General features: G+C 53.2%; 6 protein-coding genes across 6 annotated transcripts; 3 read left to right on the top strand and 3 right to left on the bottom strand.

The window, feature by feature from the left end:
• Positions 1–303: 303 nt before the first annotated feature.
• RHO25_004659 (uncharacterized protein) lies at positions 304–2,892 on the top strand (the record flags this gene model as incomplete). Its single annotated transcript, XM_023595580.2, has 1 exon — positions 304–2,892. The coding sequence occupies one exon, from the start codon at positions 304–306 to the stop codon at positions 2,890–2,892; it is 2,589 nt and encodes an 862-aa protein (XP_023457892.2).
• Positions 2,893–4,240: 1,348 nt separating this feature from the next.
• On the top strand, positions 4,241–4,951 carry RHO25_004658 (uncharacterized protein; the record flags this gene model as incomplete). The annotated part of the gene is made up of 1 exon (XM_023595579.2): positions 4,241–4,951. The coding sequence occupies one exon, from the start codon at positions 4,241–4,243 to the stop codon at positions 4,949–4,951; it is 711 nt and encodes a 236-aa protein (XP_023457893.1).
• Positions 4,952–5,487: 536 nt separating this feature from the next.
• On the bottom strand, positions 5,488–5,982 carry RHO25_004657 (uncharacterized protein; the record flags this gene model as incomplete). Its single annotated transcript, XM_023595578.1, has 1 exon — positions 5,488–5,982. The coding sequence occupies one exon, from the start codon at positions 5,980–5,982 to the stop codon at positions 5,488–5,490; it is 495 nt and encodes a 164-aa protein (XP_023457098.1).
• A 494-nt stretch (positions 5,983–6,476) lies between these two features.
• On the bottom strand, positions 6,477–7,610 carry RHO25_004656 (uncharacterized protein; the record flags this gene model as incomplete). Its single annotated transcript, XM_023595577.1, has 1 exon — positions 6,477–7,610. One exon carries the CDS (start codon positions 7,608–7,610, stop codon positions 6,477–6,479), a length of 1,134 nt encoding a protein of 377 aa, XP_023457099.1.
• Positions 7,611–8,277: 667 nt separating this feature from the next.
• On the top strand, positions 8,278–10,170 carry RHO25_004655 (uncharacterized protein; the record flags this gene model as incomplete). Its single annotated transcript, XM_023595576.2, has 1 exon — positions 8,278–10,170. One exon carries the CDS (start codon positions 8,278–8,280, stop codon positions 10,168–10,170), a length of 1,893 nt encoding a protein of 630 aa, XP_023457894.2.
• A 661-nt stretch (positions 10,171–10,831) lies between these two features.
• Positions 10,832–13,092, bottom strand: RHO25_004654 (uncharacterized protein; the record flags this gene model as incomplete). Its single annotated transcript, XM_065602577.1, has 2 exons — positions 10,832–12,762; positions 12,852–13,092. 2 exons carry the CDS (start codon positions 13,090–13,092, stop codon positions 10,832–10,834), a joined length of 2,172 nt encoding a protein of 723 aa, XP_065458649.1.
• Positions 13,093–13,263: the final 171 nt, after the last annotated feature.

Raw genomic sequence — 13,263 nt, 5'->3', positions numbered from 1 at the left:
TGCTATTGCGGTAAGTAACACATGTTCTCCCTGTCCGGGCCACCGACCGCCTGCATCTCCTGCGTTGGCACCCCATGACGCGCAGCGCGATCGACTTTTTTCTTCCCTCGCCTTGGTTGTTATGAGAGCCGCATGGATTATCACTGCTGTCAGGCACACCTCACGCACCGGAGCGCGCTGCATTTGATATGCTGCAGGACATGCCCGGCAGACAGGCCCATCTGCTGACGGAGAGCTCGCGTTCTCTTCCCACTACTGCACTTCCATCTCCTAGCATCAACTTTGCTGACTGGGATTTCTACCATGGCAGCTTCCTACCGCTCCTCCACATACGGCCTGCTCTACTACGATCCCGCCCAACACCGCACAGAGAACGACAAACCGCAGCGAGTATATCGACCCCGACGAGTCGGCCCTGGACGAGTGTGCATCAAGTCCGTGGACCCTAGAAAGGAGAGAGACGGTCTCCACGTCCCTTATCCCAACCCCAACAAAGAAACCACTCCGCTCAAGCGGGAGTCATTCAACCTCAAACTGGCGTCAACACGAGAAAACGCCAGACGGTTCCTCAAGTCCGTCATATCCAGTACACCGGCGAGCGAGGCACCGGCCGACCAGCAGAAGAAGGACAACGCTTGGAAGCGGCGGTCGTGGTCACCAATCCAAAGATCGAACAGCAATCGCGGGAGCGAGGCTGGTTCGTCAGTCGCTGGTTCGAGGTCGAGCAGCACGACTGACGCACCGGCGAGTGTACCTGAAGTACCGACACCGAGTATGCGTGGAAACCTTCGCCATTCGATCGCTGGCCCGATCAACGCCCATCTTCAGCGTCCACGACTGAGTAGCGTGGCACGAGATGGATCAACGCCGTCGATACAGTCCGTCGCGAGTAGCAATGGGTCTACAGGGTCTCCGCGAATCGATTCGTCCATTGTCGACAGTACTGTCATCCCGAACCTGAATCTTGATGATGAAAAGCCAATTGTTGCGGGCAATGGTGTCGCCGTAGGGATACACTTGGCGGAACCAGTTCTGTTCCTTCAAGGCTTCGAGAATTCGGACAATCAGCCCGGCAACACCGCCATGCTAAGGGGTGGCCTACATCTACGAGTTTCGAAAGGTGCAAAAATCAAAGGAATCACGCTCAAATTCAAAGGCACGGCAGTCACCAAATGGCCTGAAGGGATTCCACCCCGCAAAGTTGAATTCGAAGAACGTGACACGATCATGTCACACACCTGGCCATTTTTCAACGCCCAATTCGAGAGCGCCGAGAGGGGCACGAACGCTGACCATGTGCAGCTTTTCAAGGACGGCGTCTCCTCGACAGTAACACGACTGGATCCCCTGGGTCGATCATCAGAAACGAATTCGTCCGTCAATCTGAATTCCCGAGAGGCCAAGAAATTGGCTCTGTCGGTCAATCAGTCTCGAAGTTTTGGCAAAGGCGAGTCCACAGGCGGGCCGTCGGTGGCTGCCAAGGGCTACCGAACCTTCCTTCCAGGTGATTACGTTTACAACTTCGAAATGCCCATCGACAGTCGATTACCAGAGACCATCGACGTGGAATTAGGCTCCGTGAAATACGAACTAGAGGCCGTGATCGAGCGATCCGGAGCATTCCGATCAAACTTGGTGGGCACGAAGGAAGTCACGATTATCCGAGCGCCAGCAGAAGGTTCTTTGGAATGTGTGGAACCCATTGCAATCAGTCGCAACTGGGAAGACCAGCTGCACTACGACATCGTGATTTCGGGAAAGAGTTTTCCACTGGGCACGCAAGTACCGATAGCGTTCAAATTGACACCATTGGCGAAAGTGCAGTGCCATCGCATCAAAGTGTTGGTCACGGAGAATATCGAGTACTTCTGCTCGAACAAGCGCGTACATCGCATGGAACCCACTCGCAAGGTACAGCTGTTCGAGAAACGTGCGGACGGTGCACCGACCAGCACGTTTCCTGGCAGCACAATGCGTGTCACATCGGGTGGTGGCATTCCGCACAACCAGCGAGCTGCAGCTGCACGAGGCGAGCACGTTATACCAAGCGATACCACGAACCTGCTGGGCAACCTGGATGGAGGCGATGCACACATTGGACCCACTGAAATGGAGTTCAATGTGCAATTGCCAAGTTGCCATACCATGAAAGAACGCGATCGGACGCAGCGCCTACATTTTGACACCACATACCAAAATATACAGGTGCATCACTGGATCAAGATTGTGATGCGTTTGTCCAAACCGGACGTGAACGACCCGACTAAGCGTAGACACTTTGAAATCTCCATCGATTCACCCTTCCACATATTATCTTGCCGCGCGACGCAGCAAAATATCTCACTGCCCGCCTACACATCACCCGAGTCAGGCCCGACGAGTACGACTTTGACAGAATGTGGCTGCCCTGGCGCTGCTCTTCGACGCAATTCACCATCGAATCTGGTACCAGCACTGCAAAGATTCAATGGCCAACAGCAAGCCCGTCAAGATTCCAGTCTCCCAATGTCCCCGGGCTTGACCAGACCGCCAACTGTGCACGCACGAGATGCTCACATTGGTCGTCCGCAGTCCATTGATCGACCTATCCACCTGCTACGAGCGCCTTCTTTCAACCCACCTCCGTTTTCAGATGAAGAACCACCCCCACCACTTATCACGCCTCCGCCGCAGTATGATAGCATTGCAAGCCCGACATCTGGGCTGGCGGATTATTTCGCGCGGCTGAGTGATGCTTATGAGGACGACAGCAGTGGAGACGAGTCTCGACCAGGACGTGTCAACGTGCCTCTTACCCCCGGAGGGCGCATCAACCGATCCGTGGATCTGGGTAGAGGGTGGGCACCCTTGGCGACACAAATGCCCTTGGCATTACCGCGACGGGAGGTGTAGGCATCGTTACGATCTATTTCTGGAATCATGTCGATGATAATTTTTCGACAATTTGCAGCGTTCAAGCAAGTGTTCGGGCAATTAGTGCAGCTGGCGTAATTTGTGGGCAACTTGTGAAGTTATAGAGGTGGAAAAAATCGGGGACCGCAATATGTGATGCGTGTAGCGAAAATGCAGAGGCTCTAAAGGGCCATGGTTACCTCGCCAATTTCTGGCGCGGCTAGCGAAATATTCTACGGATCCATATGTTGTTGCACCATCGTGACAACTTTGTGAGCTCAATGATGCACAGGCCTGCTTCCGCGGGTCCTCCTCAGCCGCGAGAACACGGCCGTACTGCGTCAAGAGTATGTGACTCGACAGGACGGTGATTGCGCAAATATTCTATGCAGTAGTGAGTACTCGATGCCGATGTACTAGACCTGACCACCGTCGACGAAAGTCGTGCTAGCGTTTAGCATCTCATTATAACTTCTCCAAGCGGACACTTTTCGCGTGTCGGGAGCGGTGAGTTGCGCCGTCTCGCGGGTGATACTCCGATCAAAGGGCATAGAGTTTGCAAGCACGGCTTAAAATCTGGTCATGTGCAAGGCGCGTGTGGTGATAATGCTGGTCTTCGCGGCGCCAGACAGGGCAGATTCGGACCAATCGCCGTCGATTTGGCGACAGTGATGCAAGTCGCACGGCCAAAAGCAGCGCATATCTGTCAAAACGCTGTCAATACTGCCGTCAGTGGCCATGTTCTGGGGACGTGAGGGCCGGCTCCGAACCCACGAGCGCGACGCGCCTAGGGAGCGTGACTCGGATTGCTAGGGAGCGTGACGATACACAACATAACACGACAATTCAAATAATTCCCCGGACAAGCGAGGCGAGCTTGCGAGCGAAGTGAGTACTCGGAGCTGCGAGCCTGCGAGCAATAGCGACGACGTACGATACCCGAGCGCGTGAGGCATAGGCCCCTTAGAAAGATAGTATTATTTCTTTCCGGCAACGAACGAGACCGAGCCGAAGGCGAGTGTCGAGAGAGGCGCAGTGTCGTTCAGTGTTGTGTTGCCGCAATTACGTGAGTAACGCTTCATCACGCTCCCCAGCAATCCGAGTCACGCTCCCTAGGCGCGTCGCCACGAGCGGACGGCGGGGCCAATGAGAGAGGTGCTGGAGCGAGTGCTTGGGAGTCGTGAAGTGCTCTTGAAGGAGCTCACTCCGAGCTAGCGCTTGAACCCTGCTCCACTCGCTTGGTATTAAAAGAAAGCTATTGTGCACCTCTGCCCGGGCAGTTACTACCACATCAGTTTGCGCCCGCTTCCCACCACAGTCGCACACCACGACCCTCCTGTTACACAGCATGGCTACGAAACGATCCTCTGGAGACGCACACTTGCGTTCTGCTCGCACCCAAAGCTCAAGCGCAAAGCGGAGCAAGCCGTCTCCACCCCGCCCAGTCGACAGTCTCGCGCCAGAAAATGTCGCGAACGGCGGCAGGAGCGACCTGTCTACAAGATCGATCGAGCGAGCTAGTCGTCACTCTCGCGGTGATAGTTCTGCCAGCGACAGCACTCCAACGCTCGGAGACGAAGCAGATGCCGACCACGAAGAGGACGATTCAGACTCGGAATACATCACCACACTCGGACCTTCTACGAGCGCCTACGTGAAGCCAGACATCGATCCCGACGTCGTCATGGCATATGCGAAAGAGCTGGAGAGTAGGCTGCATGCCTTCTTGCCAAAACTGCGCCAGGCCAACCAGAAGCTCGCCGAGCAGAGCACCAAGCTAAATATGGAGCACGTTGACGACGGGGAACAACACATTGAGATGAATCTGAATCTGGGGATTCTGGAGGAGAAAAGCGCCGCTGACAAAGCGACCACTGGTGACATTCGACTGCCGACCGACGAGTCCGATGAGCCAGAAGAAGCGCTGCTTCCGACAGAGGGCGATGTGAGCAGTCTACTGACAGGGAAGGGTGATCAACCGCGACCTAGTATTGAATTGTTGGATGCTGCCGATGTTGTGAAGACATTACCGCATCGGACCGAAGCTGTGAAGAGCTGATTACAGTACGGCGTGTGAACGCAAGACGTACGTTCGACTGCAACTTATTACCACCCAGCAACGCTGCGTAGAGTGCACAAAATGTCCGAAGAGATAATTTTAATCTATACGAGAATTATCCAACACTCAATCGATCCTTTGGTATCTAACAGCCGGAAGCTACATGCACAGCCCGAGTTCGAATGACAGCGCGACGCTGTAGTGAAGCCAGCACTCGTGTGAGAGCGACAAAATCATCACTAGCCAGATCTTCCTCCCTCACTCGGCCGTCGGCAACGAAAATTTGGCCGCAACAGGCCCATATCCTTACCCTCAAGGACATGGAAGCTGACTCGCACGTGATACTGGGATCCAAATATACGAAACTTTGCAGCGTTACCTGGATGTCGAAAAAGCCAGTACCTCGCTACCGCGCGCACACGTGGAATTCAAGCCGAAAGTTCAACGTATCCCTACCCACTGCTCTGGTGCCCTTCCGTACCGCATGTACTGTAGAAATACTAGAAATGAAAAAAAGTCCTTTTCATCTCTCAGATTCAGAGCTTCTCCCCAAGCGCCTCCTCCAGAGTCCTCAAATCATAATAATTCCTCAACTCCCGAATCTGTAACCCCAAAGTCCCCTTCCCTTCATCAGCTTTCCCCAAAACATACACAAAACTCTGCGGTAATTCCACTACACCCTTCTCAGCCGTATGCAATTTCGTGACAAATTCCACATGAATCTCATATTTCCCTTCAACCTCGTCATCAGAAACCAAAATTCCGCTTCGAAGTTCTCGTTCGACTTTCGGAAAAGTGGAATAGAGACGTCGGAAAAAATCCCATCCGGCTTGGCCGTCGGTGAGGATTTTACTGTTGGGAAGAATGGTTTTGCAGTCTGAGGAGTAGAATTCTTCGAAGTTTTGGGTTGCCCATTGGGAGTCCGTGGTGGGGAATTTGCGGCCGTAGATGGCGTAGAATTGGGGTGCGGGGTGGGATTGAATGACTTCCGGGGTGATGGGGAGGGGGATGGCGAGGGCTTTGAGAGGCATGGTGGCGAGGTCGATTGATGGTTTGGTTCTGGTGAACTATCTGATTTGTGCGGAGAAAGGTTGACTTCTTGGAGTGAGAGATGGAAGCGAGGATTTGTCTACTGTCGGCTGTGACAACGAGCGAGCTTATATTTCTGATTAGTTGACGTGGGAGGATTGTACTAACATGGCCATATTGCTTACAAAGCTGCGTTCCGTGGTCATGGAGCTATGATGTGCTTTTGCTGCTTTCCGTTGGAAAGATAGTTCATCCGTCGGTAGTAGTTACGCGACTGCCTCGGAACGCCAAGGATATCAGCTGCATGTGAGCTTCAAGGCATGCGAGAGCGAGAACGAAAGGATTGTATAGCAAACAGGGCCAGAAGACGGCCATAAGCGGCGATACTTGCACACTAGAGCCCCTCTTGACATTCATCGAAACAATTGAACAAAGACGGGAAGGGAAGGTGGACAGTAGTATGTGACTTGCAGCATGATATTATGTATTTACTGTACTAGATACCATGTAGATCAAGGCCGTCGTCGATGTAAAGCCCAGAACTGCCGTCCAGTTCGCCGAAGATATCGTCAATACCATCTCCCATCGTCAACAAGCTCATGTCGTCGGCGCTGCGCGGGTCGCTGAACCTTGAAGCGTATCGAGGACCCATGGACAACTCTAAGAGGCGCTGGTTGGTCAAGTCGTCTTGAATTCGATGCTCGCTTGACCTCAGGCCGTACATATCATCAGTCAGATCGTCAAGCTCATTCCCAATCAGACCTCCAGACATCAAGCCGGTCCTGCGGAATGGACTTCTGCGGCCGCCTAGACCGTTGAGGGATAGATCATCGCCGAGCAGGCCAGCAGAGCTTGATCTCAGGCCCAGGCGTGGGCGGTCAAGGCCGATGGTACGTCTCTCAGCACTGATGCCAACCGACAGTCTTTCGATACACTCCGCGACGAGCTGGCCTCTGCGACCATGCCTTCTGAGACTTTGTGGAAGATCGGGCCTGAGCTCGTAGACGCGCCTGAAGCACTCAGCTCTTTGAGTCTCGGTCATCGTGGCTCGAAGAATAGCGTTGCACCATTGCCCAATAGTGGCTGAAGTCTCGACTGCCACGATCTGTGAAGCGTGGCGTACGAAGAAGCTGTATAACACATGTCCGATTCTCGCACTCTGATTGACGTACGACAGCTCGGCCAGAGCCCTGAAAAGGTGATTGCTGCGGCGATGGAAGAAGAACCGATTGGCTACTCGAACATCTGTCCTGTCGACTTCAATTAGACGCTCGAGTCTGCGTTGCCAGATGCTAGTGACGTCGAAACTGGCGGACCCTATTGAAGAGCGTGACAGTTCTCGAAGCGTTATGTAGTAGACTTCTCGGACCTCTTCTTCGCGCAGAGGATTGAATCGGCATCGAGGATAGACTTCCGGGCACTCTGATACGAAGCGGTCGATGAGCATTTCAGCGTCGTATTGTAGCCGCTCGCGCTCTTCGTAGACCGCGGGCAAGATGTCAGCTAGGCTGTGTGGTCGGACTGCTAGCATGGCCCGGTGGCCATCGTAAGCTTGACGACCGCGGAACTGGACTTGCTCGAGAAGACCAGGAGCAGGTATCATCGGTCCAAAAGCTGGTATAGGAAACATTGCAATAGCTGTTCGTCTTGCTGTCTTGTGTGCAAATGATGCAGGTGCTAAAGGGTGACAGGAGTTGTCCTTCGAGGTGGTGGCGCTGATGAATTAGCAGGCAGCAGAAAATAGCCATGTTGGCATCGTGGCATAGCATAGCGGTCAGTGATGCTGCACAAGATTCGGACAGCCGCGTTCAAGGTGTCACCCGCGAGCAGATGAGCATCGAATCGAGAACATTGGTGCCAGTCGAATTCGAAGGCAGAGCTCGCACAGGATCGCAGCAAACAATCTGCCGCTGTCACACTACTAACCCCGGGTCAGGCTCAACGTATGCGGACACGTCCGCCATGCTGCCTGCTCGACTGCGACGGGCAACAGGTATATATATGCTGCGACGTTGCTGGTGGATGCGAGGTGGCTGGGAGGCAGGAGGGCGGTGAGCTCCAACATGAGGGGTCTTTGGTGGCGGAAGCAATGCAGAGAGCGAAATTCAAGTTGCACTGTGCGGACCACGAGACAAGCCGTCGAGTCTTTGGATGTCGTGGCCCTGTTCGTTGTTGCATCGCGGAATCGAGGTTGAATGGCGCTGGCAGCGTCACCCCGCCAACGCCAGCTGTTGACCAGCAGCAGCGCGTGCGGATGCGACCGGTGCTTGTTCGTGAGGGCCACGAGCACGCTGCCCATGGCCCGCCTGTCCAAAGCGCAGCCGGTGGCCGTTGTCGAGGAGGAGGACGATGAGAGAGATGTCGTCGCCGACATGCCCGCCATTCCGAGCCCACGAGCACATTCCTCACCCCACATCGCCAAACCGCAAGGCCTCCAGCGAGCCGACAGCGGCTACAGCCATCACGACCTAGACCACGAGCAGCCTCGCCAGCAACACGACTTCGAAGATGGCGACACGACGCTGCAGCTCGACATCGAAGATGCCGACGACGAACGACGAGAATCCGCTTTCACTTCTGCCTCCATTTCTTCATTACCAGAGTCGACCTTCGAGACCGACTATGAGCGAGGCGCCATGCATACTCCCTACACTCCGCCCATGATCCGACCCTCATTTCGTCGACCGGAGTCAGTCAAGAAAATGCAGATGTCATCTCCTGCTCCCTCAGAACGCAGCCTGAGACGATCACTCCTCTCTCCACCGCGAGTGCGAACGCCCAAATCTGGTCGTTCAAGTGCCAAAGGGAGTCCAGGACGCAACAAGTGGGCTGTGGCAGATCTGGAGATGGAGAAGAAGGACTATCCACTTGTACTACTTCACGTCACATTGCTGCCTATAAACTTGTCATGGAGTAGGCGCAGCATGGAGGATATCCTACCAGCCAGCACGCTGGAAAGCCTGCGTCTGCTCAGATCGAAAGTAACGGAGACCATTCTTCAACGAGGCATCTTGATCCCGCATCCAAGTGGCGACTATGAGCTTCTGGAGGAGAGACTACTCGAGGCCCTGGAGCTCAAGCCAGAACGCATCACCAAGTGTGGACACTTCCGAAGCAGGAGTTCTGTATCCTCCACCGATTCTGGGGTGGGCTCTAGTGTCGAGGGACTCGAGGACAGCGATGTCTGTGACACATGTCACCACCACTTGAAGCCCATCAATGCTGCTGTTAGTGCTAGGGGCAGGAAATGGACCATCAAAGTGTTCGCCGCCAATGGGTTGATGAGGGCTTCGGCCTGGACTGCTGCATGGACGGAAATGGAGCGCGTGGATGTCGAGATCCTGCCGTACATTGACGAAGATTTCCGTACGAAACTGGATGAAAAAATGCTCGAAGAGGCTGCGGAAGAAGATGCGAGACAGCAAGAGGAGGCAAAACGAGTGTCGGAAGCTGAGCAAGAATTCCGCACGCGGCAGGAGCAGCTGGCGAAACGATCGAATGAACGACGAGCTCCTGTACATCGTACACCATTGACTGAGGAGCCCTCATCTGCAACTCTACAAACCCACTCAAGTTGCCTGGACGACTTGCCACAAGTTTATCAGCCCAAGGATATCCCGCTCTCACTTCTGCTGAAAAATTACATCTTCCTACTTGCTCAGGACAAGCGAAATGTGCTCGTCTTCGGCCTGGCTGCCATCGCCATGGCTGTGGCTCTCCGCGCCTGTTTGACGCCTAGATTCGATGCTTCAGTGCTTCCACCGGCTTTCGAGCATGTGCAAGCAGACCCGCGAGGATATTCAGACCTGTCGGTCGCAAGCACACTCGAAGCTGCCCACACGACTATCTCTGCGGAGGTGCCTCCGACATTGACAGAACTATCAGTAGAGGAGGTATCCACTCCTACACAGTTGCCAACAGAGGAAGTCTCCACTCCGACATCAATAGCGGATGAAGTTTCCCAGAGTGAGACCTCCACTTTCTCGGCACCATCTCCGACTGTGGTCGACCCAGCAGCGTCTACCTCTCCAGAAGCCCCTCAGAAGGAAGGCACGCTCGAAAGTCTTGTAGACGATCGAGATCGGGAACTGAGTGCATCGACCGATGCGGGTACCGGCACTGAGCTTTGTCTCAATACCGCTTCTGCGCTCGTCATGTTTGGACAACACATGGGCAGGTGGGCAGATTGAATTGATGTAATGAATTGCACAGAAGGACACAGTATGATGATGAGGATGCGATGTGAAAATGAAGCGTACGTAGCGTAGCATGGTGTTTTGGCGTTCTTTGATATCGATCCTAGGATGGGATACACAACTACAATTACGTTGCCCACCTTCTGCTTTCACATACACTTTGCTGCAAAAGGTTTCACGGGTCTCTCTTCTTACCAAAGCTCCAGCAAACTTATGATGTGCGATGGTTTTGATCAGTTATCAGGACTTTTAGGGTTGTTAGACTGAAAAACATCAGAGATAGGTGGCGAGCTGATGAAGACAGGGAACGTGAGGATTAATTTTCAACTTTTTTTTTTCATAATCAAATAAAACGACCCGAATAACTCCTGTCCTGAGCTCCCATCGCTCGCGGTCAAACAGTATTTACAAAGGAGACTAATGTACAGGTCTTGTTTCGTGCCTCGCGGGTATATATATACACGAGTAACAAAGCAGATTCCTTTACTTCTTTCCTCTCAGCTGAGAGATTTCCATCTCATACGCAACTAGCAGTCTTGGGTCCCGTGATGCCTCGCGCGCAATAAATGCTCAAGCAAGGCGTTCCTTCTTTTCCCCATGAGAGGGAGTATGGCGACGATAAGGTGTAATAAACATGCGACGAGGTGGGCCTGGTCTAGTAGCCTCGACCGAACTGTCGCATCATGTCGGCCTTGACCTTCTCCATGGCGTCCTTGTAACCAGCTTCGTAGGCGACATCCATCTTGCGATCGGTGTTGAAGCGGGATTCTTTTTGTGGTGGACTGTCACGTCGGTTGTTCCAGCCGCCACTTCCACCACCGCCGTACCCACGATCATTGTTGTTGTTGTAGCCGCCACCATAGCCTCCACGGTTGTTGTTGTTATTGTTGTTATAGCCTCCACCGTAGTTGTTATTGTTGTTTCCATAGCCTCCGCCACCGCCGCCACGGTTGTTGTTATTATTGTTGTTGTTTCCGCCATATCCTCCGTTGCGGTTATTGTTATTGTTGTTGGAGTTGTTGTCGTTAATGTCCATGTTTTGCATTTCTCGAGCGGCGATGCGGGCACCTTCATCATAGGCCTTCTGTTCATCGCGGTTCCAGTCATGACCGGAGTCTCGTGCATTCTCACGACCTCCAAATTGATTTGGGTCACCACTCCACGCGTTCTGCGAGTTGTTGCTGCCGGCCCGGCTGTGGTTACGGTTGTGGCCATTGTTGTTACCATAAGAAGAGTTGTTGTTGTTGTTATTATTGTTATTACCATTGTTCGAGGCCTTCCCATTGTAGGTGTTGCTCCTCTGACCTTGAGGTGTGCCTGATCGCTTGCGAAGGTCGTCTGTACCGGTGCCAAAATCACGAGTGTAAGATTTCGACCGTTGGGCCTCATTGCCAGAGTTGTATCCCGAGTTCGAATTGCCACCCATATTTCCACCAAGCGACGAGGAGTTGTTCGAGTTGTTCGAGTTGGAGTTGGAGTTGGAGCTGTTTCCCATCGAAGAGACATTCGAGCTTCCTGAGGAAGAGTTGTTGTTGTTGCTGTTGCTATTGCCACCGAAAGACGAGCTGTTGTTGTTACCGCTCGAAGAGGTGTTGCTGTTGCTGTTGCTGTTGTTTCCACCGAATGATGAGCTGTTGTTACCCGAGCTGTTCATCGATGAGCTGTTCATTGACGAGTTGTTGTTATTGCTGTTCGAGCCGCTTGAGGTCGATGTGTAGCTCGAGTTGTTGTTATTGTTACTGCTGTTCGAGGATGTGTTGTCCGAGCTGCCGTAAGACGAAGTGTTGTTGTTGCTCGAGCTTCCAGGCGAGGAGTTGTTGGTGGAGTTGTTGCTCGACGAGTTGTTGTTGTTGTTGGATGAGCCAAAAGAAGAGCTGTTGTTGGAGTTCCCGGTGGAAGAGGTGTTGCTGCTTCCAATCGAGGACGACCCTGTGCTTGTCGACTGAGTATTGTTCGACCCATAGGAAGACGAATTGTTTGACGATCCCAAGGACGATGAGTTGTTGTTCGACGATGAATTGTTCGACGACGAGTTGTTGTTCGAGGAGGTATTCGCCGAGTTCATGCCCATTGAGGAGGAGGAGTTATTGTTATTGTTGTTGTTGCTGCTCGCGGTAGAATTGTTGTTGCTCATGCTGATACCACTGCCCTTGGTCTCGTTCCTTGCGGAAGAGCCGGTACTGGTGGTGCTGTATTCACTCTCTGAACTGCTGCCTCCCTTGTTGGACCAGCCAGAGTTGGCAGACTCGTCAGATGACGACGTTGCCCGGCCATTACCGGATCCATTGTTGATAGAGACAACCTTCACTTGCGTGTCTCGGCGGGCGTCAATGCCGTCATCTGACGAATCATTGTTAAAGCTGATTCCATTGGAATTCAAACCAGTGTTACCTGGAGGGCGAGACCGACTTGCACTGCGACTGGCGGGCCTCATCTTGGAGTTGCTGGTTCTTGGCTTGAGGTTGGTTTCTTGCTTCTCTTCGATGACACTTAATCCGTGTCCGTTGAGGCGGGCGACAGCTGAGTTATTGGAGTTCTTACCCGAGAAAAATCCCATGCTCAGCGGAACTGCTTGATTCTTGAATGCTAGAGCCTTCATGCACAAAATTCATGCATTAGTGCTCAATAAATGAAGATGTGTTGTTTGTATGATTTGTAGAAAGAAATGATCTCACGCTGCGGGATCAGTGTGTTATACTCAGCTACTGGCGATCTCGAGGTCTTGATCATCGTGCCGATGCTATTCGTCATCGTGGGCACTCCGCCGTACAGTGCATGTGGTGCCCACCACCGCGAGTCGATGGCTGCCAAAGCGCAATCGATGCCCAAAAACGTCCGCAAAAACAGCCACCTAGGGCCACCGTTGCTGACTCGGGCAGGCTGTGCGAGCATGTACGAGAGCATCATAATCGTCATTGCGAACGCTCGCTGCAGCGCAACGACTCATGGTCAGCGCTGGATGAGGTCAAAAGCTCACAGAACGGAGCTACCCGAAGGCAGCTGAGTCAGTACCTGCATCTGGTTGCCTACCAGGCTCTCGAGGACTGCACAGCTGCTGCATACCACAGACGTCCTGATGGCTTCTGG

Source organism: Cercospora beticola, chromosome 3, assembly GCF_033473495.1.
Source record: "Cercospora beticola chromosome 3, complete sequence".
Taxonomy (NCBI): Eukaryota; Fungi; Ascomycota; class Dothideomycetes; order Mycosphaerellales; family Mycosphaerellaceae; genus Cercospora; species Cercospora beticola.
The sequence above is the reverse complement of the archived record's forward strand: the minus strand, read 5'-3'. Positions and strand labels throughout refer to the sequence as shown.